The 26,523-nt window shown below is 38.8% G+C and overlaps 2 protein-coding genes across 2 annotated transcripts; one reads left to right on the top strand and one right to left on the bottom strand.

Moving 5' to 3' along the window:
* The first annotated feature begins 7,060 nt into the window (after positions 1 to 7,060).
* On the top strand, positions 7,061 to 9,589 carry tmem178ba (transmembrane protein 178Ba). The gene is made up of 4 exons (XM_065291892.1): positions 7,061 to 7,716; positions 8,297 to 8,410; positions 8,604 to 8,741; positions 8,969 to 9,589. Exons 1-4 carry the CDS (start codon positions 7,335 to 7,337, stop codon positions 9,223 to 9,225), a joined length of 891 nt encoding a protein of 296 aa, XP_065147964.1. The 5' UTR covers positions 7,061 to 7,334; the 3' UTR covers positions 9,226 to 9,589.
* Positions 9,590 to 9,631: 42 nt separating this feature from the next.
* Positions 9,632 to 26,066, bottom strand: cnot4a (CCR4-NOT transcription complex, subunit 4a). Its single transcript, XM_065291887.2, has 13 exons — positions 25,848 to 26,066; positions 24,610 to 24,830; positions 18,388 to 18,585; positions 15,954 to 16,040; positions 15,750 to 15,851; positions 15,487 to 15,612; positions 15,132 to 15,253; positions 13,248 to 13,457; positions 13,067 to 13,124; positions 12,725 to 12,980; positions 12,206 to 12,631; positions 11,122 to 11,355; positions 9,632 to 11,041 (listed from the first exon to the last, which is right to left on the bottom strand). Exons 2-13 carry the CDS (start codon positions 24,781 to 24,783, stop codon positions 10,719 to 10,721), a joined length of 2,316 nt encoding a protein of 771 aa, XP_065147959.1. The 5' UTR covers positions 24,784 to 24,830; positions 25,848 to 26,066; the 3' UTR covers positions 9,632 to 10,718.
* Between the last annotated feature and the right edge of the window lie 457 nt (positions 26,067 to 26,523).

Below are 26,523 nucleotides of genomic sequence, written 5' to 3'. Positions count from 1 at the left end.
TCTTTTTGGAATCCATTCAGCCGATCTCCGAGTCTGGCGCTACCACTTTTAGCATAGCTTAGCACAGTGGTTCTCAAACTTTTTCAGCGTGCGGCCCCCATTGAATACGGTGCATCCTTTCGTGGGCCCCAAAGAAAATGTATGGCATAAAACATTGTAAAACTTAACAGTTTAATTGAACAAAACATATTAAGTTATTCACTGTGCTATTGGTTACTAGCAGTATGTTTCTGAGATTTAAGTACACAGAATTTATGATAAATTAATTTATTTTATAAAATCCGGGGCCCCCCTGGCACCATCTCAGGGCCCCCCTAGGGTCCACGTAGCCTGGCTCCGCCCTCCTATGTTCTTCCGCTTAATTTTCATTTCGCTTCAGAACAACGTCTGGGACTGCTGTGTAGAGTTTCGTTTTCTCCGGCAAAAATCTGCAGGTCCAATCAGCGAACAGCGGGGAGTGGCTAAGAACGCAGACGTTGAGGTCTTGCGCCAGACTGAGTGACATATGTCAAGACCAAACGTTAGCGATTGGTTATGGCAGATTCAGAGTGACTCTGGGCAGATCCAATAGTTTTAAACTTTAACAGAGGACCCTCATTAATGGAAGTAACACTTTGCAATGGAGCGTGGCCAGACTCTCTGTACAAATGAAATGAATGTACGAGAGTCTGGTTGCACCAGGCTAGGGGCCACGGCCCCCAGTTTGAGAACCACTGGCTCCATTGAATCTGATTAGACCATTAGCATTGCGCAAAAAATACATTGCTGCAGGAGGCGCAATGATATTACGCAGCAGCCAAAAATAGTCCCTTTAGTAACTTTTAATGGCAGGGGACTATTTTCGGGCAGTGCGTAATATCATTGCGCCTCCTACAGACATGTTACAGCAGCAAAGTCCTTGATTATTACGCCAGAATGAGAGTATAGTTCCTAGACATATCTGCCTAGAAAATCGCAACTTTTACTTTTCCGTCTGTCTTAGTACACGATGTAACTACAGAAGAGTCAAGTTTTAAATAGGAAAAATATCCAAACTCTTTGGTTATTTTTTAGCATGATGCTAATGGTCTAATCAGATGCAATGGATTATGCTAAGCTATGCTAAAAGTGGTACCACCAGACCCAGAGATCAGCTGAATGGATTCCAAAACTGTAAAAATCAAAAGTTTAGCTGGAAAATGAGCATATTTTCAAAAAAAAGTGTATTGTCCTTTTAAGAGACGTAGCATTACATTTTAGGATATAACGCAGTGCATTTAAAAAGAACTAAAATGTTTTCTATAAGATTATGAACTCCAAAACTATTGTATTTTTGAAAAGAAATTGAAATTAAAACTGTAGAGACAGGTCAAAGAGTTGTTGCTGACAATGATTAATATCGATATGACTTTTGTCTGTCATTCAGGTAATTTCCTTCACTCTCAGGTTTGGTGAAACCCCTCCCCTATAGATCACATGATCTGCATGCTCAGTTTCTGACATTGATGGAAGTATGAAAGTCATTGAGTTGATAAGCATCACATCATCAACTTTACCTTTCAGCTGAATGACAGTCTACACTTTATAAATGCTGTCAAAGCACTTCATCTATAAGAACGGATCATTTATTCTTCTTTTGAGAAATGTTGGTATTTTATCATTACATCAGAAAATCACATAAAAATGTTTCCTCAGTTATTGCATAAAATAAACTGTCTTCATATGTTACTGAGATTTATATATGCTTCTCCTTTGCTTCAAAATTTGAAGAAGACAAGCTAGGCACAGCATGAAGAGTTGTCTCTCTCTCTCTCTCTCTCTCTCTCTCTCTCTCTCTCTCTCTCTCTCTCTCTCTCTTGTCTTTCGGTCTCTCACTTTCTCCCACTCACCATCATTCTCTCAAAAGCAGTCAAGGACAGTTAGGTCAGTAAGGCTCAGCAGCTCCCAGCAGGCTTCTGCAGTTCTCTATGAAGCAGAGATTTCAGCAGTTTGCAGCTCCTGCATGAGAGAGAGAGAGAGAGAGAGAGAGAGAGAAAGAGAGAGAGAGAGAGAGAGAGGAGGTGTATATGTAAACTCCTGCAGGAGTGCTGCCTTCTGCAAACAATGTCTCACTTATTTGATATCTGTACTACACTGATAGCTGCGGTATTACATAACATAACCCTCTAGTAAATATGTTGCAAAATCAACTTAATCTATTTTTTCTTTCACATTAAAATATAAAAATATCCTTAAAAGATATTAAGACTTTAATACTTATCCCATTTTTTCCCCAAAATTTGAATACAAATTGTTTATTTTCCAAATAAGGTCTTATCGTACACAACTACATGAAGCTGATTTTAAATACGTTTTTAATTAAGACCATATAAAGTTAATTTTGTATGCATTGTTTTAAAATAACATCAAATAAATGTCAATTTTTTTATTATGTAAACGTCCTAAAGGTAAATACAAAAAAAACATAATCTGTACTGTATATTACAATTCATGGCACGTTTTTAATAGGTAAGCAAGGATCTTTAGCCTGTTCAATGTCAGCCCAGCAGCATCAAGGAGACTCACTGCAGCATGGTGCAATATGTCCAGGTGTAACAGTTGCAGTAGTTGCAACAATACTGTACACTGTATGCAAAAAAACACCTATTGCTTGCTCCATAAAAATGAATTGTGGTATATGCATGTTTCTTTTGTAGGATGTTGTTGTTGCAGCTTTTGGTAAGTGATGTACTGTACTCTACTGTTCTCTCTCTCTCTCTTTCTCTCTGTGTGTTTCTCTATCTCTGCCTCCCCCTCTATTGTGATGCTGACTCACTGTCACTGGCCCAGAATATGCTGTCTGCCTGCATTATAGCCAGCTCACCTTCCCACCAATTAATGCCACCTCAGCACCTGAATAAAAGCTCCGGAGCTCTAAAAGTAAACGATATGTTAAAATCACATCGTGCCAAAATAAGATAATGATTGAGCTGCTCTGCCTCTCTGGTGCATATGTATTCAAAATGCCATTGTCTTATGTTACCGGGCAATGATTAATATGTTACACCTGAGACGATTGTGAATGCATTACCATTGCATATTCATACTTTTGACAGGCGCTTACACTGAATGCAACTTGTAGTGTAGTGTTATAAGTATATTTCCTGGAAATACATTTCAGCTATAGGAACACATCAATATATGTGAACCCAATAATACAACAAAACTCTCCATTATACTTTTTTTTTTAATTTGTTAAAAAAATAAAAACTAAGAACAAATATTGTTTAAGCCTATAAAAGCTTATTTATTCACACTTGACATCATTTTAAATCATCTCAGGCCCCATGGGGGTTGTTAATCTACCAACACACTAATCTAGTGTTTTGCTTTTTGGATGACTTTTGGATGCTGCCATCTTGTGGAAATAAGAAATCCCTGCCAAAGTAACAGCACAGTTTTTTTTTTTTTTTTTTTTAAATAAAAGGAATAAAACACCTCAAAACAGACGATTCTGAGATTATTTATTAACAATACAAATACATAATTAAAAAAAATTCCCTTTGGACGAACTACTTTTTGCCCCTGACATATTACTTAATGTTAATAACTAAAACAACGTTTTTTTCTTTTACTGGTTCAACAATATGTGCCAAATGTTAGTAAAACATGGAATACATTTATTTCCTGTTGTTTATTATTTCGTTTTCCTTAAACAGTTTTTTTTTTTTTTGATGAGTTTACAGAGAATACTTACACAATTCAATCTTAATACAAGTAATTTAACCACAACATCCCCTTATTATTACATTTGATCGTAAATTATTGTTTAATTAGATGCATTAAATGCTTATTAAATGTGATTGACCACCTAAATCGATAATTTGGCGCGCAAACCAACCAATCAGCAAACACTGGGCGGCACCATGAGTGTAACGTCATCAACAGTATATAAACGCAGACCGCGAAAAGGAATTTCAGAGTACTTCGCCTAACCCTAACGCTCCTCGGCTTCCTGTACGGTATTTATACTGTTTTGTCTTAAGCTTTCAGTATATGACAGGAAGCTTCCCGTAGGTCCGATGCGTTTAAAAAAAGCTATAGAGTACTCTGATGCTCGGTCACGCGGGTTTGATCGTCTCGTGCGTGGACGGCTCGGCTGCCACAAAGAGTTCTTCTCTATTGCATGTGCTTCAGATCCGTGGACTATAATACACTGAGCAGATTAAATTGAGCGTGGCTTACCTTTGCAGATCTATCCATTGGTCCTGCAAACAAGCCCGTGCTCAGACATTCACCCTGGACGAGAACCACGTTTGATGAAATTGTTTTTTATGTTTGGCATGTTAACAGATGTGCTGCTGCTGATGGTGAGATTTTGTATTGATTAACGTTATCTGCTTAAATGTTCATGTAATCTCTTTGTTTGTGTTATAAGAGCTGCATTTACTGTGTAAAATCACTTGATGTAAGTTAATAAAAAGTTTGGGGAAAACTGAAGTTGTTTCTGTCCTTGGTAAAATGTAGTCAATCAGCTAACTTACGTTATTTTCTTTTTACAAAGCCAGTTTGTTTCGTGGTCTTAAATGTTTTTTGCATCCTTTCCCTATTAACGTGTGTATACACATGGATCAAGTATGTGATTGGTATACGCAACCACATCATGGAAAAACTGTGTCCTAAACAGGGCTTGAACATAAGCACATGGGTCAGCAACTATGACGCTTTGTTGTTTTAAATAAGCTATAGGATGATTGCATGCTAGTAAAATTGTCTGTTTCAATTGTCTTGTGTGATCGACTGAGACCCAGGTGTAAAGATGCCAGCAGACTTGTAAACAGATGATGGGTGACAATGTTCAAAGATAAGTAACCCAAACAATTAGAGACTCGTTTAGCCAAAACTTTAATATTAGTAAGAAAAGCCTACTTGTTTAAAATACAGGGTTTGATTTATCCAGGATTAGGCCTTCGTTTTATCAGGACATTGAAGTAGTTTTTACAAACATGCCTTACAAAAAGCATCAGTGACGTCCATGTTAAGACAAATCAATGATGCTGATATGTTAAAGGAGCCATGTCACTAGAATTTTTATAAGATGTACAATAAATCTTTGGTGTCCCCAGAGTACACGTGAAGTTTTAGCTCAAAATACCATATAGATAATTTATTATAACATGTTAAAATTGACACTTGTAGGCCTGAGCAAAAATGTGGCGTTTTGGTTATGTCCTTTAAAATGCAAATGAGCCTATGCAATTCAAACCCTGATCACAATGATGGTGGTTCGTTGCAATTGAAGCTCAATTGTGCTGTGAATTATTAGTCTCTTTCTCTCAGCACTAAATGGCTGTGCAGTGGTTGGATAGTGCAGATTAAGGGGCATCACATTGTGACATCACAAGGGGAGCCAAATTTCAATGACCTAATTTTGAAAATGGTTTACCAAAACGAAGTTACTGGGTGGATCTTTTTCACATTTTCTAGGTTTATTGAAGCACTGGGAACCCAATTATAGCACTTAAACATGGAAAAAGTCAGATTTTCATGCCATGGCCCCTTTAATATGTCACTGCAGGCTGTTTTCAGTAAAGCGGCCCTTTCTGAGAGTGAATTATCCATGTTGCATATTTAGAAAAAAGAAAATTTCTGGCTCTCAAGTCAATTATCAAATTAAGCTTGTCATTTTGCCATTGATTTTCTTTTTAGGTATCTTCATCATTGAAATTAAACAAACATGGTGTAGGGTTTAAACAGACGGTAGTCATCAATAATGTCAAGTTGATGTCTTTAATGAGTAAAGGGCATTGGCATTGCAAAATAATTTTTGAAGTCACAATCATCTGTTTCTTAACACCACCCATTTTTAAACGGGTAGTTCACCCAAAAATTACATTTACTCAATCATGTTTTTACAAACCTGTATATATATATATATATATATATAATATATCAAAAATATATATATATATATATATATATATTTTTTTTGATAAACACAAAGGAAGATATTTTTGAGGAATGTTTGTAACCAAACCGTTCATGAGCCCCATTTACTTCCATAGTATTATTTTATCCTACTATATAAGTGAATGGGGCTCTCATGATTGGTTTGGTTACAAACATTCCTCAAAATATATTGCGTTCATCAAAATAAATACATTTCTTGTTTGTAACAACATGACAGAATTTTCATTTTTGGGTAAACTTTCCCTTTAAGTTTGGCCACATATTACAGATTTATTCACTGAAAAACCTTACCATGACAGGGTGTAGTCAGATTAAGCCAGGTCTATGTCTTCGTTAAGGACATTAAGTAATGCAAATATTTATTGCAAAAAATAAACATTACTGCTGTGTATTTTGAGACAAAACATTGTATGATGTATATAAGAGATATGAGTGCAAGCTATTTTAGTTAAGGCACTTCAGTCTGGGACTAGGTTTAAGCCCTCTCTGCAAAACCGCCCAAATAAGTGTATCTGAAACCTAGTTTATCACACAAAGCACAGCCTATTGTTTGTGCCGCTTTTTGCTTGATTATGTATTGATTCTAAAATTAGAAATATTTTATTAGCTCAAAACCTTCATGAGAAAAGAGACCGCGACAGCGGAGTGATACAAACACATTTGTAGTACCGGCCAAGATGACTCGCAGTACCCGGATGAGCTGTGTGCTATCAGGCTTAGCGGTTGTTATGGGGAATAATTGACCAATCAAATCAAGTATTTCAGAGAGCCGTATAATAATATATACATATACAAAGTATGCCTATATATTTTTTTATTAAATATATATTTTAAAAAACAAAGTGTGGTTTTATTCTTAAAGTGTATTTGCATTAAACACAACCTTTTCATTTCTATTTTAAAATAATGTCATTTTCCTGTGTCCCATCAGAAAAAATACCATAGCATATTTTAGTATTTACGATAGTAATTTTGTAGAGTATTCTTAATTATTATACTGGATTTATAAACTATTGTAATGCACATTAATATCTAATATACTATTAATGTTTAAAAATACTATAGTATGTAGGAATTTTACTACAGTTCATTTGAGTAAATATTACAATGTACTACATTGTTTTATCATGTGTGTGTGTTGGATTGTCATGTGTCCTTGCATGCAGCAGCAAGCTAAAGGAAGCGCGCAACCCAGATCCCACAGTACTGTCTTCGTGTCGGCTAGACAAAATAACACAGAGATCGGTATTTTCTTTGTAATGGTCGATGTATTACGTTGCATTTAACGGGCATGTTTACAGCAAGCGCCACATTTCGACCTTTTAACGCGGGAATAAAGATGCACAAGCGGGATTGAAGCGGGAGCTGTCCAGCATGAGGTGCTGATCGGCGGCCTTCAGTGAGCGATGGCGGCGGGGAAGTGGCTTCTGTACACGGGTCTGTGTTTGTCTCTCGTCGCCTTGTGTTTTCTTACTCTCGCCATTTCATCGGATCACTGGTACGAGACGGACGCGAGGAGATACAAGGAGCGTTGCCGTGCTTTCTCAAACCGCAGGAGCGATCCGGGATTCATTTACATCCCGAACCACAGCCTTCCTCTGCGAGCCAGCAGGGCGACCCTGGAGCGATGGGAAGACCGACTGCTGCTGTCCAGATCCCGGCGTCAGATGTTCGCCATGAGCACGGCGGATGAGTGCAGCAGAGGCTACAATTCAACCAGCATGGGTCTGTGGAGCAAATGCTACAGATTGGGATTTGACCCAGACGTCGAAGTGCTCATTCAGAAAGGTAAAGGCACGTTTTATATAAAATGTATATGATGAGGCCTGTAGATGTGTTTAAAATCAATCTTATGCTAATGTATTAATTTATACAGCTTTTCTCATTAAAAAACAATACATATTGTAGTGGTTCCATTGCAAATACCACAATGAGCCATCATCAGCTGTTTAATATTAAAACCATTACCAACACATTTCTTTATTTAATGTGTTTTGGGCCTCATTCCAGTAGGATTTAATGTTTTTCTATTGGCTCCCATGCACTAGATATCACCCCACCAATAGAACCCAGCACATTACCAGCAGAGACCCACAGACCATTATAGTTTCCATTAAAACCAATACTATCCCCATTACACCCATTATAGGCCCTGTAATGGTTTTATTCAGCTGGGGAGCTTAGATTTTTTCCCCTCAGTATTATAAACACCAAGCGAATATGACTGCATCTATAAATATCTCAGTTTCACTCAATGAATGTAGTGATTTGGATCATATGAACACTATTCACTCCAGTGCATCTGTTTGGGTTTACTCATCTGACAGTTGTACAAATGATCGTGAATTTTTCCATTCTTGTTTTCCAGGAGCTATCGAGCGTTGCACATTTATAAAGTACTATTACGCCGCTGCACCGGCACGAAAGGATCTTTCCTACAATATTACCAAAACTATCCAGCAAGATGATTGGCATGCCTTGCGTAAGTGGTTTTGATCTGCTATGGGGTTGCACATTAACCCCCCTCCCCTCCCAATAAAGTACAAAATGTCTATTTTCATATAAGTATCGGTGTATTCTCTACCGTATTGCCCACTCCATTACACATTTTGTCTTGAGTCTTTATTTGGTAAAGAAGTGCAATAAAGTCATTTGGTGAAAACGTCCTTCCCTAGATTTGCGTCGGATGACAGCTGGATTCATGGGTATGGCTCTTTCCATCATTCTCTTTGGCTGGATCATTGGCATTTTGGGCTGTTGCTGGGAACAAGGCCTCATGCATTATGTTGCTGGTCTTCTTTTCCTAATGGGAGGTATGTACATTTACTTATATGGCCTTTATTCGAGATAAGTTTAGTACCTCAAAGGTTCATATTGGTGCCAAATGTGTGCTTATCTTTACCTAAATAGTACATATTTTGATCTCTTTAAGGGTTTTGCTCAAGTGACCAGTTTTTTTCTGCCAGTGTACGCCGTATCCAATCATGCATGTTTCTTTATGTCGAAACGTCTACCAACCGGCTATGTCCCATTTTCACAGGTACCTTCTGCATCATTTCCCTTTGCACATGCGTGGCTGGCATCAACTTTGAACTGTCTCGCTACCCGCGTTACCTGTTCGGCCTACCGGATGATATAAGTCACGGATACGGCTGGTCTATGTTCAGTGCCTGGGGAGGACTGGGGCTGACCCTCATAGCCGGGTTCTTCTGCACCCTGGCACCGTCGATTCAGCCTCCCCCACCATCTCGTACCTCCTGTCCCAAGTCTCGTATGGAGAACGGAAGAGTGTGCTGAAGACACGAACAAACAAGTGACACATAAGCAAACTGCTGTTTATATATATATAAAACCGGTGATGAAAGACTCGTTGGAAGGTGTTAAGCCAAGGCCGTTGGGCCTTTCTTTGCTTTTGGGACTCTATTGATGTTCTCTGTAATAAAAGCACATTTGTATAGTTGACATCACTCTAGTATGTCCTTGGTGAAGCGGTACTTGGTGTTTGTCCCCGTGTTCTGTAGCTTCTTTATCTCCTCGAGCGTGTTTGAGTAAAAATGACTTATCAAATATCTCCTGTAAATTCACCATCAATTTCAAGATGTGCTGTTGTTGTTTTCGATGTCTATGATTTCTTCACTGGACAATAAAATGTGTAAGAGATGATCCTACGCAATGTACTCGTGAAAAAATAAGAATCGACCACTTAAGGGACTGAATACTCAATTTTATTGGTTTTCATTGTTCCAGACCAGAAGAAAAGGGGGTCAGTTTCCTTTTAGCTCTTTATTTTGTATTAAATGATCTCAGCAGCATGTTAAACCCAAATGTTGGACTACATTGATTTTTTTCTCCTGAAAGAATGAGTGATTGGGTTTTGATAAATACTGTTTAGTATGGCCACACAGATGAGAAAAGGGAGTAGAAATTATCTGAAGGCTCTAGAATGGGCCAGATGTTATCATGTGCCCGTTTTAACTCTTTCAACACTCGCATTATCCTCAATCTCCCACGTCTATTACTATATTCCCATTACAATTCTTCCAAAGGTTCCCGACTTCCTGATTCATACCTTGTGTGTAGGCTTTATAAGCAAGCCAATAAAGACCTTCACAGTGGACTTGCTCACCTCATTTTATTACAATGAAGTTATTTGTAGACGCCCCATTAGATCTAACAGCTTCACTCTCGACAAGCCCATCATGGACCGGTCCGATTCAAATAAGCTCCACCCTCAGAAATACGCAAGTGCAAGTCTGTTACTGGTGGGGACCCAGTGTCTTTACCCTAAAAATGCACTTAAATATCCCATCTGTGGCTCTGGTCCAGTAGCGCAAAAGAATGAGTGCAGTATACAGACTGTGCCCTTAACTAATCTCTTTTCCATTTCCTGCGAGTGAGGCTGAGACCTAACATACGGGAAGTGTTAAGATTCACAGTATTAAATTACAATCGGTACCCTGGATGAAGTAAGGCCAATCTGACGTGTGATTAATTTAAGCACATTCTTTGTAGCCATCATTAGTCATGTGTGCACATTACATCTTTTGCACTTTTCAAGGTCAGCACTTTTGGAGTTATGTGTGAATGTGTGTTAGGACCTTCAGCGAGAACCTCAACTTCACAATTACTCTGCGACGATGATGTTATTCATACAAAGGTTTGTGTGTGCCTCCAAAAAAACAAAACAAAGAATTTGGGGATGGAGAAGAAAGGGTAGAAAGACAAGAGCTTATGTTAAGTTATTAATGGTAGGGGGTTTCATGTTTTGATGCAGTTAAGAGTTTGTGTCTTTAATGACGGTCGATGCCGGCGCTCTGTAAGATGTCTGTGGCGGTCTGCGCTGGGGGTCTGAAGGCTGTCTGAAAGCCTGGAGGTGGGGAGTGGAACTGACTGGGGTTCAGCGTGGGAGGGGGGAGATACGGGGCCCAGGCGGCTCTGTGTAAGGAAAGGTTGGCGGCCGCCGCGTCCAGCAGGCCAGTGTGAGGGGGCTGGGGCAAAGCGTTGGTGCTGGGCGGTCCGTCCATTTCTGTGAGCGCCTGCAGGGACTTGAGCCAGTGTGGCGGATTGTCATCCTGAAGACAGTCCAAACTGTTCCCTGCATTTGCTGGGATACCTATAGTTTAAAAACATGACAGACGTGAGACACATGTGCAGTGCTGGTACCATTTCGTAATAATGGTTTACAGATCGTACCTGTGATGATGGCAGGGTCCATCCAACTGGCCGGATTGTCCCAACTGAGGCTGTGTGAGATTCCAGTCGAGCCCACCGGCATCCCGATGTGATTTACGCTGGAAGTGGAGGAAGATGACGAGGAAGAGGTAGAGTTCGGGAGGCCTCCGAAGTTAATGTTGATATTTGGTAAGAGCGCTCGCAGTCCGTCCTGCCACTCTTTCACATTTAAGCTTTCTGCCGAGCCGTTGTTATCTGCCAAGAGAAAACATGAAATGAACAACATGGCAAAAAGTGGCATTCGCCCCTTTAAAGGGACACTCCACTTTTTTTGAAAATATGTTCATTTGCCAGCTCCCCTAGAGTTAAACAATTGATTTTTACCGTTTTGGAATCCATTCAGCCGATCTCCGGTTCTGGCGGTACCACTTTTAGCATAGCTTAGCATAATCCATTAAATCTGATTAGACCATTAGCATCGCGCTCAAATATAACCAAAGAGTTTCAATATTTTTCCTATTTAAAACTTGACTCTTCTGTGGTTACATTGTGTACTAAGAACGACGGAAATTAAAAGTTGTGATTTTCTAGGCCGATATGGCTAGGACTATACTCTCATTCTGGCGCATTAATCAAGGACTTTGCTGCCGTACCATGGCTGCAGCAGGCGCAATGTTATTACGCAGTGCCCAAAAATAGTCCCCTGCTATTGAAAGTTACCAAGGGGACTATTTTCGGGTGCTGTGTAATATTGCGCCTGCTGCACCCATGGTACGGCAGCAAAATTATTTATTATTACACCGGAATGAGAGTATAGACCGGAGATCGGCTAAATGGATCCCAAAATGTTTACCTCTAGGGGAGCTAAAAAAAGTTGAACCTTTATTCAAAAAAAGTGTAGTGTCCCTTTAAGAGAAATTAAATATAAAAAAATGAAAGCATAACTGCTAAATACAACAGTGAACATATTTGGAATGAGTACAAGAACTTGTTTCTATTTGGATCACTGGGTGAGCACTTTGCTTAGCCCAGATGTACACAGATGCTTACACACACACACACACATTCCACAAAAACCGTGCGCACAAGACAGATGCATCCTAACCTGCTATAGGAATTCCCCCAAGGCCGGTGCTGTGGTGCTGGGCCGGCATGCTCAGGTCTAAGAAGTGGCTGTGCGTGGCGGCTGTGTGGTTCAAGTGTGTGAGGTTATTGCGGGTGGGGAGCCCCATCCAGGGATGCTGTGTGGTTGTGTGATGGGGCTGGCTGAAGGAGTTAAAGAGGCCTCTGTACGGGAGGTGAGGAAGGTGCTGTTGGCCATTGGGGAGGTTGGTCTGGTGAGAACGAAGGTTGGGCGAAAGGGGGGACGGCTCCTGGACCGACAGCTCTTTTTCTATGAGGTCGGCCAGGGCCTTTCGCGTGACGTCGAAAGGATCGAAGCCGAGGTCGTCGTCCTGCTGCTGCTGCTTGGCCGACGAGCCGAAACCGAAGGCCGCTTGCCAGTCAGTGGAGGACGACACGGGGATAGTGTCTGCAATGAAGAGGTGTACAGTGTATGAAGCGTTTACATAACAACCAAGTATAATCATGATACTAAGTGTAAGTGTCACATGCATGTGCCCACCTGAAGTGAAAAGGCTCTGTGGTTCTGGAGTCATGGGCCAGTCGGACGCTCCCTGTGGAGAGCTGGAGAAGGGTAGCAGGCCGCTAGGGATTGGGTTTGGGTGCCTGAAATTGCTGTTGTCTGAGAAGAGAGACTGAGACTCCGCCGCTGCCCCCTCGAAGGGTGAACGTGCTGCGAGCTCGGCCACGCTGATGGGCACGACGAGACTTGGTTTCGTAAGGCCAGGCGGAGGAGATGGGGAATCACTACTGGATGTCTGCCAAAACAGTAAGATACAACGATTTGAAGAAATAAACATTACATCTATTGTCACAAATTCACCTGGTTTCGTTTAGCACTTACCAGTGATATATTTTCCCCATTTCCTATACTTATGGATTCTGAGGGTTTGTCAATTGGACTGAAATGAAAAAAGGATGTTGTAAGATTGTCACCAGAACAATTATAGGACTACAAAAGGTAAAATAAATTCAGGGTGTCATATAATATGAAACAATGGATGGTTGGTACTGTAGTGTGGTACCTGGTAGGCTCTAAGGCTGATGGGAAGAGGGGGAGGCCTGTGTTTTGGTCTGTTCCCAGTTCAGGGTCTGGTTCATCTGGTGTCATGTGATCTGAGTCTGTTAGGCAGTCTAAAAGAGTTGGGGACTTGCGATGCTCTGTGGGTAAACCGTTTACCATTTTGCCATTGCTTTGTAATGAGGGCCATCCTTCTTTATTTGTGCTATTGGGTCTGCGAATAAAAAACATGTTGTGGTTAAAAGCACAGGACTTTTTAAAGACAGACAGAAGATAAATTATACAAATAAAAATAATAAGTGTTTAAAGGTGCCAAAGAATGCATTGATACAATATGTTATATTGTTCTCTGATATCTACATATAAAGGTATATGGCTTTATGAAGTGCAAAAATTCTCCAGAGATGGTTTTTACATGTCCATTTACAACCCTAGTCTATTATTACCTTATTTAAAAAGGTCATGAATAATAATGTTGAGCTCTGCTCTGATTGGCTGTTTCTCAGAGCAGCTTATTTGGGTTGCTCTGTGTGTGTGTAAAAAGACCTTATATATTTGAGCCTGTATCAGACGAAGATACAGAATTTGAGGAACAATCAACTGTTTAGAGATTGTTAATGGATGTTTCTGAGTGGCAAGTTACTGTAACGTCAATATTAGAACTTAAAGGAATATTCCATTTTCTTAAAAGAAAAATCCAGATAATTTACTCACCACAATGTCATCCAAAATGTCTTTCTTTGTTCAGTCGAGATGAAATTATGTTTTTTGAGGAAAACATTGCAGGATTTTTCTCATTTTAATGGACTTTAATAGACACCAACAATTAACACTTAATTCAACACTTAACATTTTTTTTCAACGGAGTTTCAAAGGACTAAAAACGATCCCAAACGAGGCAAAAGGGTCTTATCTAGCAAAACGATTGTCATTTTTGACAAGAAAAATAACAAATATACACTTTTAAAGCACAACTTTTCGTTTAGGTCCGGTCCAGCGCGACCTAACGTAAATGCGTAGTGACGTAGGGAGGTCACGTGTTACAAATATAAAACTCACGTTTGCTGACTATTTTAAACAATAAACTGACACAAAGACATTAATTAGTATCAGTTGACATACAAAAACGTAGGAACGGTCCTCTTTCACCACATTTGTAAACACTGGGGCGGAGTTTCGCGGTCGTCCTCTGTGACCTCTTGACGTGATGACGTATTGCGTCGGGTCACGCTTGCGCATGACGACCGGATTTAAACGAGAAGTTGTGCTTTAAAAGTGGATATTTGTTATTTTTATTGTCAAAAATGAAAATCGTTTTGCTAGATAAGACCCTTATGCCTCGTTTGGGATCGTTTAGAGTCCTTTGAAACTCCGTTGAAAAAAAATGTTAAGTGTTGAGTTAAGTGTTAAGTGGTGGTGTCCATTAAAGTCCATTAAAATGAGAAAAATCCTGCAATGTTTTCCTCAAAAAACATTATTTCTTCTCGACTGATCAAAGAAAGACATCAACATTTTGGATGACATGGTGGTGAGTAAATTATCTGGATTTTTCTTTTAAGAAAATGGAATATTCCTTTAAGCAAATAGCATTAACTAGCATATAACTCTACCTCAGCAGTCACAATTTTGTTTTTAGCATTTTAACAATTTCATAATTACTTTAATGTGCAATTTAATGTTGGTTACATCTCGACTGTAACGTCACAGTTGGTGTTATGTTGAGATGAACATGGTTTACATAAGGAGGAAACAATTGTGTTTGAGAACTTATTTATCTATGCCTAGGTAAATACAGTTTTACATTCTATGTCACCTTTAAAACAATGCAAACATCACTGCCTATTATATTCAGCAAAATATAATGTGCGAAATACAAAAAAATAAACACCTCTGGGTGGAACTTGATTTGCTCTTCGACTTCTCTCCGCATGTCGAGGTTTGTAAAAAGGTAGGATTGGCTTTGTAAAGGTCTTGGAGTAATTTTTGCTCATACTCTTGATGTTTCCCAGCCTAACACAAACAAGAAAATCACAAGAAAAATAATATTAAGACAGAAAAACTCAACTAATATTCTTTAGGTAATATTTATTTATTCCATTGCAGCATCTACAGCTATATTCACTGCGAAAACCGATTAATCTATAGTTCTATACACAAGTTTTACATCCTTTAGGTAATATTATGTTAACAAGATAAAAGCTCTTAATTGTTTATTGTTTTGCTGTCGATGTACAATCCCTTACCTGCATCTCCTCTTTAGTAAAACTGGCCGCTTCATCCCCCAGCTCGTGTAAATACATGCAGTCTGGTTTAGGACACTGCATGCTTTTGAGAAAATAACTGCAGTACTTTGTTGTACCTAAAGAAGCCTTGATTCAAAACAGACAACTTTTAAATAACAAAAAAAGTCAGAAATCATAATAAATACAAAGATATTAAAGTTATTTTAAACCAAATGCAAGCAAAAAATTTCAATTACAAACAGATATGTGTGGCTTGTGCCTACCTTTAGTGTTCTACCGTCCACTATGACGTTGTTTACAGACTGTATCGCCCGAAGGGCATCTTCTGACCGGATGTAAGTTACATAGGCACTGGCACTAGGACCCTGCAGAGTTAAAGACAAAATAAAGAATGGGTATTGGTTTACCGTGCAGATGTCCTTAAAAACATTATTGAGTTTTAAAAGTGATGCCGCTTGTTTGCTGACCTGTGAACCCGCATATGACGTGCTGTTATTGATGACCACTTTATGGATTTTCCCAAACTTCCCAAAATATTCAGGACGCTTTAGAACCTGGACAAGACCGTATGCATCAGTAAAGTGTAGCAGTAAGCTCGAACTAAGCATGCTCAAATATTGCATTCAGATAATGAACACAATATGCACAAAATACATTCTATACAAAATAACATCAATCTGATCAAACGGGCTGTAAATTTTTGTTCAGCAAAACCAAAATGACCTGGTTCTCTCTATTTTTGATCCATTCTCGTTCCCTTCTCATTTACCTCCTATAGAGAGCGACAACTTCCCTTTGATATGACGCACAAAGCAGCTGACATTTCGTCATCACTGATTTAAATACATCCATAAATGGAAGTTCTTTCAAGAGGCTCATATAGTCACCAACATCAGACACATTCCCATTCACACCTGGGGTTTTAATCTTTAATTTGTTGGACAAAAAGTAACTTTTGTTAAACACAAAGCTTATTTTTTGCGATAATTCAAAAGTCTATGGGAAAAATTAATGGGCTTATAGTTTTTAGCAAGGAAACCAGTGCCCCGCTAACTTCCAGGGTTGGCCTGCAAATATACATCATCGCTGCGATACTCAATGATTTCAAAACGTTACGTATAGTAAGTGTGAAGTCAATGCAGATAGCCAGGAGACTGGCCAGACACAGATAGAAATGCTTTCTTTTCACAGAAAAAAAACCTTGAAATATATCTTTTTTTTAATCATTATTTAAATCAATTCAACAAATTAAAAATAATTCTCATGTTACATATTGTATTATTTAGCAAGTCATCACATTTTTCTTTAATATTATGCATCCCTAGCTCATATGATGAAAAACATATTGTTTATTGATATTAACTAGATTATCAATTTTTGCTAAACTTTTATATCTAACAGATGTTTCGTCAAACCGATAGTTCCACTGATAAAACATTGGTAAAGTGTTTATTGCATTAAAGGTGTGTAATGTTGCTATAAAAGTATAAATAATACCTGTAAAATGATAAAGCTCAAAGTTCACTGCCAGGTGATATATTTACCTTAAAGGATAATTTCGGTATTTAACACTTTGAGTCTCATTTCTGGTTTGTTTTGGATTAACTACAGTGATGGACACAGAATTTTTGACAATGGGTCGTGTCTTGAGTTTTTGACTCGTTTAGAAGCGTCTCTTGACTGCTTCAGAATGGAAGTCAATGACCATGCACAAACATGTCATTAAAACAACACTTAACGTTCATTTTCAAAACTGTGCTACTCAGCGAGTGGTTCGTGGTGTTCGTTGATGATTAAAAACAAATATATTGGCGCAATGTATGATTTCAATCCGTGTTATTTGCTATAGTGGAACTATTTTTTCAGATACCTCACAACCGCGTATATACTTCCGCTCTATGACCACTTGATGGCGACAACCACTTTGCCATACAAGTACGCTCGGTGTCTAGCGTATAGACAGTCACAATCGAGCTCAACTTCAAACCTAAAGCTGGTCACTGAGCCATCAAATATGGGAAAAATTTCTTCTGAGAGAAACCGAGCGAAAAACTATAAACACATGTAAACAGACCCCTTTTCTGTTCCCCGGCGGCGGAGTGATATATCAGCGAGCAATGAGTCTTCCAAAAGAAGTCAATGGAATTTTACAAAATGCCAAATAAAACACGACAGAAACTGTATTTCGCTACACAACTTGTTTTTAATCATCAACGAACACCACAAACCACTCGGTGAGTAGCACAGTTTTGAATTTGAACGTTAAGTTTTGTTTTAATGACATGTTTGTGCATGGCCATTGACTTCCATTCTAAAGCAGTCAAGAGACGCTTCTAAACGAGTCAAAAACTCAAGACACGATCCATTGTCAAAATTTCAGTGTCCATTACTGTAGTTCATCCAAAACAAACCAGAAATGAGACTCAAAGTGTTAAATACCAGAATTATCCTTTAACAGAATTCGTCTATCTATGTTTACAGCGAATGGACGGTTTGGACTACAGCCCTTTACTTCCTGCTTTAATGACGTCAGTAAACTCCGCCCACAGGAATACATCAGTCGCCAGCTAAGCTAACGGCAAGCTAAGCTGCTATCAAATCACAACACACTAAACAAACTACACAATCAGAACTCGTTACGTATTTCTGAAGGAGGGACTTCATAGAACAAGGAAGACATCAGATCATTTTGAGGACAGTGAAAATAGTGGTATACATATAAGTAAATTGTGTGAAAAATACCAGGTTTTTTTACAAGTGAAACATGAACACATGTTATATTGCGCACTGTAAACACAATCAAAGCTTCAAAAACACAGAAAGAACGGGAGCTTTAAAACAAGTCATTATACAAAAGGTAAAAATCAAAAGATATTGACACGGTCTTATAGGATCAATTACCTCGGCATCGGCGAGCCGTTGAGACAGCCCCACCACGAACACCAGATTCCTCTGCACCACACGGACGCTGGCCAGGTGCTTCCTGTTCTCCGTCACCTTTTGCTTCTTCTCGTTCTGCTTCTGCTTCTTCTCGTTCTTTATTCTCTGAATCTCCTCTTGTGACAATGGCTTATATACCGCCGGGTCCTCCGGGTAAGGCTACGAAAAACACAGAGCCAGTTGAACCCATATCCTGAAGAGCAGAGCGCTTACAAAAATGCAGCAGATAGGGCAAACTTTCAGCCTGACCCTAACTCAACAAGCTTAAGCCACGGTTCTGCACAACCAGGCTTAACCTCTTCAACCCTGAGGACCCTGTCCCGGGTCCAAAATTTCGTATTTTGACTTAATATAAAAGATGCTTTTAATCTTTAATGCTCCGTCATGGACCCCAGTAACACATATGAGATACTGTTTGAAAGCTTAGAGTCTCTACTTTCTGCAGATATGCATCACTTTGACATATCTTTTACTGTAAGAAAGTTATTTACACTTAATTTATACTATCACCCCCCCCCCCCAATATTTTTTTATATAATATATTATTCACATATTTCATATTTTTCAAAAATGACAAACATGGGCAAGTCTTATATCAAATGAAAGCTCTCACTCTCAGAAATAAGGCTACAGCATTATTTTTGTTCTAATATCAACACATATCCAACAATCATCGAATGAATAATAAGGTAAAAAATGGTCTTTTGTAAACATATGTGAAACTTGAGTGTGAACTGCCTCAGATAGCACATATAGCCACAAATGATACATCATCTTTTATTTTAGGTCCTACTCTAAACAATGAGTCCATCCACAGCATTTTCTTTGGTTGTGTGCATAATTAATCCCTTGCTATTTATTATATGTGCAAAACAAAAAATTAATATTTTTATGAAAAATGTATTTCCTCAGTAAAATAAGAATATCTTTTGAATGCGACATGATAAAGAGTTCATTCTTTTTTTGGGTGTTTACTGTCTGCTGCTGCTAACAACCAGAACTGTCTGCAGTCTGCTAGAGCACCCAGAACCAGAGTTATACACTATCAAAAACAGTTTTAACAACATAAAAAAGAAAATTTGGTGTGAAAACAACATAAATAACAATATTTGTCACAAACAGCAGCTTTTTATGTAACTTCAAAGGGTTTTCTTTAAAATGATATAAAGAAATTGCATTTATTCCACTGTATGTGGTTATGGTAGCACTTCAAATGTTTTTTGGCAGAAATTGTACACCATAAGCGTATTATTCCTTCCATCAGTTGGAGTAAAATAACTTTTGCATATATTATGATAGAGAAAAAATTCCTTTTTCCTCTGTAAGCTGACAATTGCTGGAATCAAACAAAACTGTCTGCAGGGACCTGAGATACCCAGGACCAGAGTTATATACTTTCAAATAAAAACTTTAGAAAAAAAACATAAAAAGCGCCTATTTATTTTTGTGTTTATTAGAGGCCTGACATCACATACAACCATGTTTAGCACTTTCAACAGTGTTTTATGTAATTTCAAAGGGTTTCCTGTAAAATGATACCAAACTTTTGTATGTAAAGCTCTGCATGTGGGTATGGAAAGCTTTTGAAATTGGGTAGGCCAAATCCAGGCGAAAATCCCCAAAATAGCTTCAGGGTGGAAGAAGTTAAAACAAATAATAGACAGACACATGTCTATAAATGTATGTCCTTGCCTGTGATTTAGTGTTTTCTAGATAAAATCATTCTACATAATATAAAGAAGATTATGTGAAAATATAACCTTGATTATTTTAATATTGACTGAGTAAGGTCATGTAAAATATTGAAATCAATGGGAAATCAGTTAGTAAAATCAAATCCCAATCTCAGAATTAGCATGGACATCACAGGGAGGGTCACAAATGTACATTAGGAACAAATAAATTTGACCGAACAATGAGGTTTTTAATGATGCATTTAAATTGCAACCAGTGTAGAGTAGAGCAAATGCAGCAAAATGTCAGTGGAAGTGTCTGAGAAAGATGCAAAAACATACAGCACTACAAGTTTAATTTATCATTTAAAATCAAGACAAGCCTGAACAACAGTACGATAAAGACATTGCAGCGATTATGATCTAGGTACTTGTCTGCTCCATGCACAAGCACGGACAGCGAGAGACTTCTTAGCGCTGCATCTCATGTCATAGATGAGAAGAGGAACGACGAAGAGTAGACAGCAGTGATTTTTTCTTCTGTCATGGTCCTGTCAATCACTGTGCTGTCTCGCTCTCCCGCTGTTCTGTACTGAACTGGGCACTGCAGCTCGTGCTGGATCGAGCAAGCAGATGCACATACGCTGCCCAACATAAGTACCTTCTCTTGTTGCATAAAGTGTCATAACTAGACGATTAATAATCATGTAATGTTTTATTTACTTTGTTTTTTTATGAGTTTACTGTACAATTAAGTGTAAAAATAAGTGTATTTTGCAGTTTGCGAACATTATTTGCTGTCAGTAAACTGTACTATAAAACAAGCCAGAAACTCCAGTTTTACGACAACACGGCAACCAGAGTTTCAAAATAATTAGATCAATATGCGTTTTTTTTTTTGGCCAATGCCAATATAGATATCACAAAGTAAAAAGACGATATATCGGCCGATATTATTCTAAATGCTTGACTGACAGCATACTGATCTAATGTGTAATGTCCTGCACAACGTTTTTATAACAGTTCTGACTTCTACTGCAGTGTTCTGCTTAGACTTTTATAAAACTAAAGCGTTCAGTAACACCACAAGCAGCTGTAATTTCACATACTACTATTAGTATTCACAAGCATTTTTGTGTAGTTCATATCGGCTGCATATCTGTGACTTATATGCTAATACAGATATATCTGCAACAGGCTTATATCAGCCGATAAAATCTACAAAATGATAAATTGGTCGGGCTCTAGTGTTGGGGGATATGCCCCATTGTGAGATCTTCCTATAGTCAGCTTGTGAGATGATAGGGAAAAAAAAATGTACTTTTAAACCACAACTTCTCGTCTAGATCCGGTAGTGATGCGTGATGTGACCCCACGCAATACGTCATGACGTCAAGAGGTCACAGAGGACGACCGCGAAACCCTGCCCCAGTGGTTACAAGTGTGTTAAAAGAGGACCTTTCCTACGTTGTTGTATGTCAACTGATACTAATTAATGTCTTTGTGTCAGTTTATTGTTTACAATGGTCCGCAAATGTGCGTTTTATATATGTAACACGTGACCTCCCTACGTCACTACGCATTTACGTTAAGTCACACTGGACCAGACCTAGACGAAAAGTTGTGGTTGAAAAGAGCATATTTTACATTTTTCTTGTCAAAAATGACAATCGTTTCGTTAGATAAGACCCTTATGACTCGTTTGGGATCGTTTATAGTCCTTTGAAACTCTGTTGAAAAAAACTGTTAAGTGTTGAGTTAAGTATTAAATATTGGGCTCTATTAAAGTCCATTAAAATGAGAAAAATCCTGCAATGTTTTCCTCAAAAAACATAATTTCTTCTCGACTGAACAAAGAAAGACATCAACATTTTGGATGACATGATGGTGGTAAGTAAATTATCTGGATTTTTCTTTTAAGAAAATGGAATATTCCTTTAAAGGACAAGTTCGGTATTTTAGACTTAAAGCCCTGTTTTCAGATTGTTTATGGTCAAATAGAATGGTTTTGACTGAAATTTCGACATTTTCGGCTGCCCTGAGAATTTTCGCTTGTTTGTGTTTCAGCTCAGACCTCTACAATGGCTTTATAGGTGCACTGGAACAATCCTTCCTAAAATGCATTAAACTTTCGTTTACAAAGACGAGAAACTCACCGAGTGGTCAGGGGTGTTCACTGATATGCTCACACAAAAATCGCGTCAAAAGATGCTTTCCAACAGCTGTTTTACCATTCGTTGTTAACTTGTGGACCTATTTCCCCAAACGCCTCACACCCGTACATTCTTCCGCTTAGAGCTTGAATAATAAACACTCCAGCCCAGGAGGTGGCGCTAATCCGCCTTTGCCAATTGCAAGAATAGAAACAAAGTTCCCGGCGCGGAGTAATACCGTACCTCACAGGACGTCTAATACAGTCAATGGAGTTGGTAAAAACTACGATAAAACCTGTTGGAATGCGTCTTTTGGAGCGATTTTTGTGTGAGCATACCAGTGAACACCCCTGACCACTCGGTGAGTTTCACGTCTTTGTAAACGAAAGTTGAATGCATTTTAGGAAGGATTGTTCCAGTGCACCTATAAAGCCATTGTAGAGGTCTGAGCTGGAACACAAACAAGCGAAAATTCTCAGGGCAGCCGAAAATGTCGAAATTTCAGTCAAAACCATTCTATTTGACCATAAACAATCTGAAAACAGGGCTTTAAGTCTAAAATACCGAACTTGTCCTTTAAGGGTTTTTTCTTGCAACCCATTTTTTATTAAGGGCACCCTTAACCTTATATTTAAGGGATTTCTTAGCTTAAAGATTTTCATGCAACCAGGCACAGGCACTCTGAACTTTCCTGCGTGCCAGGGAGCGGGAACAACACACTCGCTGGTTTTTAGATCCTGCGCGCCTAACAACCTCTTTATTGCGAGAAAATGTCAGGGCCGCGCATATTACAAGCTCATGTGCGAGGAATAGTTTACAAGTTCAGGTGCTACAAGGAGTCCACGCCACGCGCGTTCAGTTCCAAGCAACAGTCCAAGATGCGCGCTTTACAAGTCTAGATGCATGTAACAAGGAATCTGCGCATGTTACAAGCTCTCCCGCGCAAAGTAAGGCCCATAAACCCTCTCATGCAAGGAAAAGTACGCAATCTGCATGTTAATGTGAATACTATGATGATAATAATAACAACAACTATCGCTAGCTATCGTCATGAAAGCCTGCTATTGGCCAAATGTCTGATTATCGTCATTACACGATAGTATCATCTATCGCAGGGGTGGCGAACGTCAGTTAGAGCTAATAAATGTCTTCATGACTTAGACATCAGGTTACATTATTAGGGTTTAGGCTAAACTCGGCAGGACTGCGGCTGTCTAGGACTGAACTTGCCTACCGCTGGCCTGATGCTGCGTCCGAAACCGCCTACTTCCATACTATATAGTACGCGAAAAGCAGTAGGTGAGGCGAGTAGTATGTCCGAATACATAGTATTCGAAAAGTACCCGGATGACCTACTACTTCCGGATAGATTTTGCAGTGTGCATACGATGGACACTTCACTATCCCATGATGCCCCGGGAGAGGAGCTATCCAACGAAGAAGACGACGCATCTTCATATTAGGCTGTATTCATGCTGGAATGACATGACATGATAATGACGACGTATGTAGCAACATGGCGGATGTAGTACGTCCGAATCTCATACTACCAGAATTCATACTATAGTGTACATACTGTTTTAACGGTAAGTAAGTAGGTACTTCATCTCATTCAGTACCTACTGTACAGAAATGCTTTTGAAGTTTTCTTCTAAATGAGCTTTTTTTTTATCTAACCCTTTTAAAGGGATAATTCACCCAAAAATTAAAATTATTTACTCACTCTGTTACAAACATGTATATATTTCTTTGTTCTGATGAACACGAAGAATGATATTTTGAGAAATGTTTGTAACCAAACCGTTCGTGAGCCATAGTATGAAAAAAAATACTATAGAAGTGAATGGGGCTCATGAACGGTTTGGTTACAAACATTCCTCAAAATCTCTTCCTTCGTGTTCATCAGAATAAAGATATTTATACAGGTTTGTAACAACCCAAAAATAGTATTGCTTTTTTGGGTGAACTATCCCTTTAATGGATTCTGCCGACAACCGGGAATTTCTGATTGGCCTGAGGTCTGGAATGGATTAAGCAGATTTGAAGTGAAAATATCTTAAAAACGTATTATACGTGCCGAGAGCATTCAGTCAATATCATCATCTTATTTTTGTCGGAGGTGGCGTTTAGGGCTTTTGCATCTGTATAAATATTTAAGCATTATATCGGCCATCAATAACACTTGACTGCTTTACATGATGCAGAACAAGGACACTTTCTTATACAGAGAGTAATTGTAACCCAATGTCTGTAAAACTGAGAACACCACGCCAAGCAACAAGCAGTACACGCTACACAAAATAGTATAATAATCTACTTTATGGTCTCCATCTCAAGTAGGCGGAGTAGCCACGTACCTTTCTGCAAGCAGGACAGAGGCCGTTCTCGTCTGTACGGATGCGGTGCCAGCAGAATCTGCAGATCTGATAGCCGCAGGTGCAGGGGAAGAAGTTGACATCGTCAATCTCCAGAGGTTCCATGCACAGTGGGCACTCCATTGGATCTTCTTTCAGTTCTGGACTGCGGGACATCCTATTGCACGGCGGGTTAAGGAGAGTCTGGCGGTTCAGCCGAGGGTCTAATGGACAGTCATAGGAATGTGGTCAGTGAGAAGTGGGATTTGTTAAAGCATGTGACAGCCTAAATAATCTGGTAACAAACACAAATGGCTCAAGAGACTATTGAACAAAATGCTTTTGCAAAATAAAATGTATTTAGAAGTCTGCTCAAACAGTAATTTTTTTGTATTTGTCTATGAGCCTGCTAATGTATTGGGATTTGTATTATAGAAAAGGAGCAAGGGCTGCAGTCAAGAATTCAGTGAAATACATTATGTTCATATAAAGCAAACAAAATGTTGAATGGTTTATATTTATAAATTCACATTACACAATGCAAAAAAGGGAAACAAGTTTGACATTAGTCAAACATTTAAACCTACATCTCTCACGTGTTTCCATATGTAAGAAACATTAAAACATAAATGCTGCTATTACAAAGCTAATGTTTAGATACAAAGACCCCCGTATAGCCTGTTTCTGCTTTAAAACAACATAAATTGAATAGGAAGCTCATTCAAACGTTATTTTATTTCTATGACTCTTTATTAAACACACATTTTTGACATGTTACAACAATTCCGTGTAGCGGGGCGTCAAACGGACTGAAAGCCGGTCGTCTGCCTCCACAGCTGGGAAGGACTTCAACTGACGTACGGCACACAACACGCCTAAAAACATCCCTTTAACCCAACACAACACCTTAAAACCTAAAAATGTATTTCGAAATGACTATAACAGAACAAGCAGCACCTTTCCGCAAATATTTGTATGCGAGACAGTATTATATGAACGTTTCTATTTTGCGGCCTACACGAAGCTAAAGCCTGCGAATTTCCTACTACCTGGTCCGGGGAATAGAGGAGGAACCGTCGCCTGTCCACATTTGACTTCCCCCTTACCCTACCCTAAAGGTTTAACACCTTAACCATGAGTCGAGTCTGGTTCGAAACACTTTTACAGATCTAATACGATCTAAGTTACCCTAAACGGATGCATGGAAAGCCAATAAAGCAGTTGTTTTGTAGGGTACTCACTTTAACTAGCTGGTCCTGTAATGCAGGGATTCCACTCCAAGGGATATTCACACTAGTTTAGGCGGGGGGTTCTGCCTTTAAACTAATCTGATAGTTTGAAATAAGCACTCTTCCACAGTACAGGTATTCAATGATGACGAGATGTGTTCCTACACAGTTTTACTGTTTATTTAGGTAGCAGATTCTTACCACCATCTTGCATTGAAATGAGGAGGGAATACAGTATCCAGTCGCCTCTCACGGAGCATGCGCGAAATTGCAGACGCGGTGGATTGTGGGAAACGTAGTTCGTTACCGTGGTTTTACAGCATCAGCAATGAATTAAAGACATGATAGGTAAAAGCTTTGATGGATACATTCTTGTTTAATACCATACATTTGATAACAGAGATTTTTAGCAGTTAAAACATTCATTTGATGCTATATAACTGGGTATAAATGACTGAATACAAATCAATATCCCAAAATGTAGCTGGTAAAAGACAGAAACATTCTCAACATCAAGGTTTTAGGTTAAAGGGGACATTTCACAAGACTTTTTTTGGTGTCTCCACAGTACGAATAAAGTTTTAGCTCAAAATATCATATAGATAATTTATTATAGCATTTAAAAATTGCCACTTTGTAGGTGTAAGCACTTTGTTGGGTGTGTCCTTTAAAATGCAAATGAGCTGAT

This window comes from Paramisgurnus dabryanus, chromosome 23 (assembly GCF_030506205.2).
Source record: "Paramisgurnus dabryanus chromosome 23, PD_genome_1.1, whole genome shotgun sequence".
NCBI classification, from domain to species: Eukaryota; Metazoa; Chordata; class Actinopteri; order Cypriniformes; family Cobitidae; genus Paramisgurnus; species Paramisgurnus dabryanus.
Note: the sequence above shows the minus strand (reverse complement) of the source record. Positions and strands in the feature narration are given on the sequence as shown.

Bases quoted from the DNA above. Each gene is read 5' to 3' on its own strand.
- cnot4a (XM_065291887.2), bottom strand. From the start codon at position 24,783: ATGTCCCGCAGTCCAGAACTGAAAGAAGATCCAATGGAGTGCCCACTG. The intron at 13,458-15,131 runs GTGTTTATTTTT...TTTTATTCGCAG, and splicing joins AAATCAAGTTCCACCCAGAG to ACCCAATAGCACAAATAAAG. The intron at 12,632-12,724 runs GTGGGCACATGC...TCTTCATTGCAG, and splicing joins ACAGAGCCTTTTCACTTCAG to ACACTATCCCCGTGTCGTCC.
- tmem178ba (XM_065291892.1), top strand. From the start codon at position 7,335: ATGGCGGCGGGGAAGTGGCTTCTGTACACGGGTCTGTGTTTGTCTCTC. The intron at 7,717-8,296 runs GTAAAGGCACGT...CTTGTTTTCCAG, and splicing joins CGAAGTGCTCATTCAGAAAG to GAGCTATCGAGCGTTGCACA. The intron at 8,411-8,603 runs GTAAGTGGTTTT...GTCCTTCCCTAG, and splicing joins AGATGATTGGCATGCCTTGC to ATTTGCGTCGGATGACAGCT.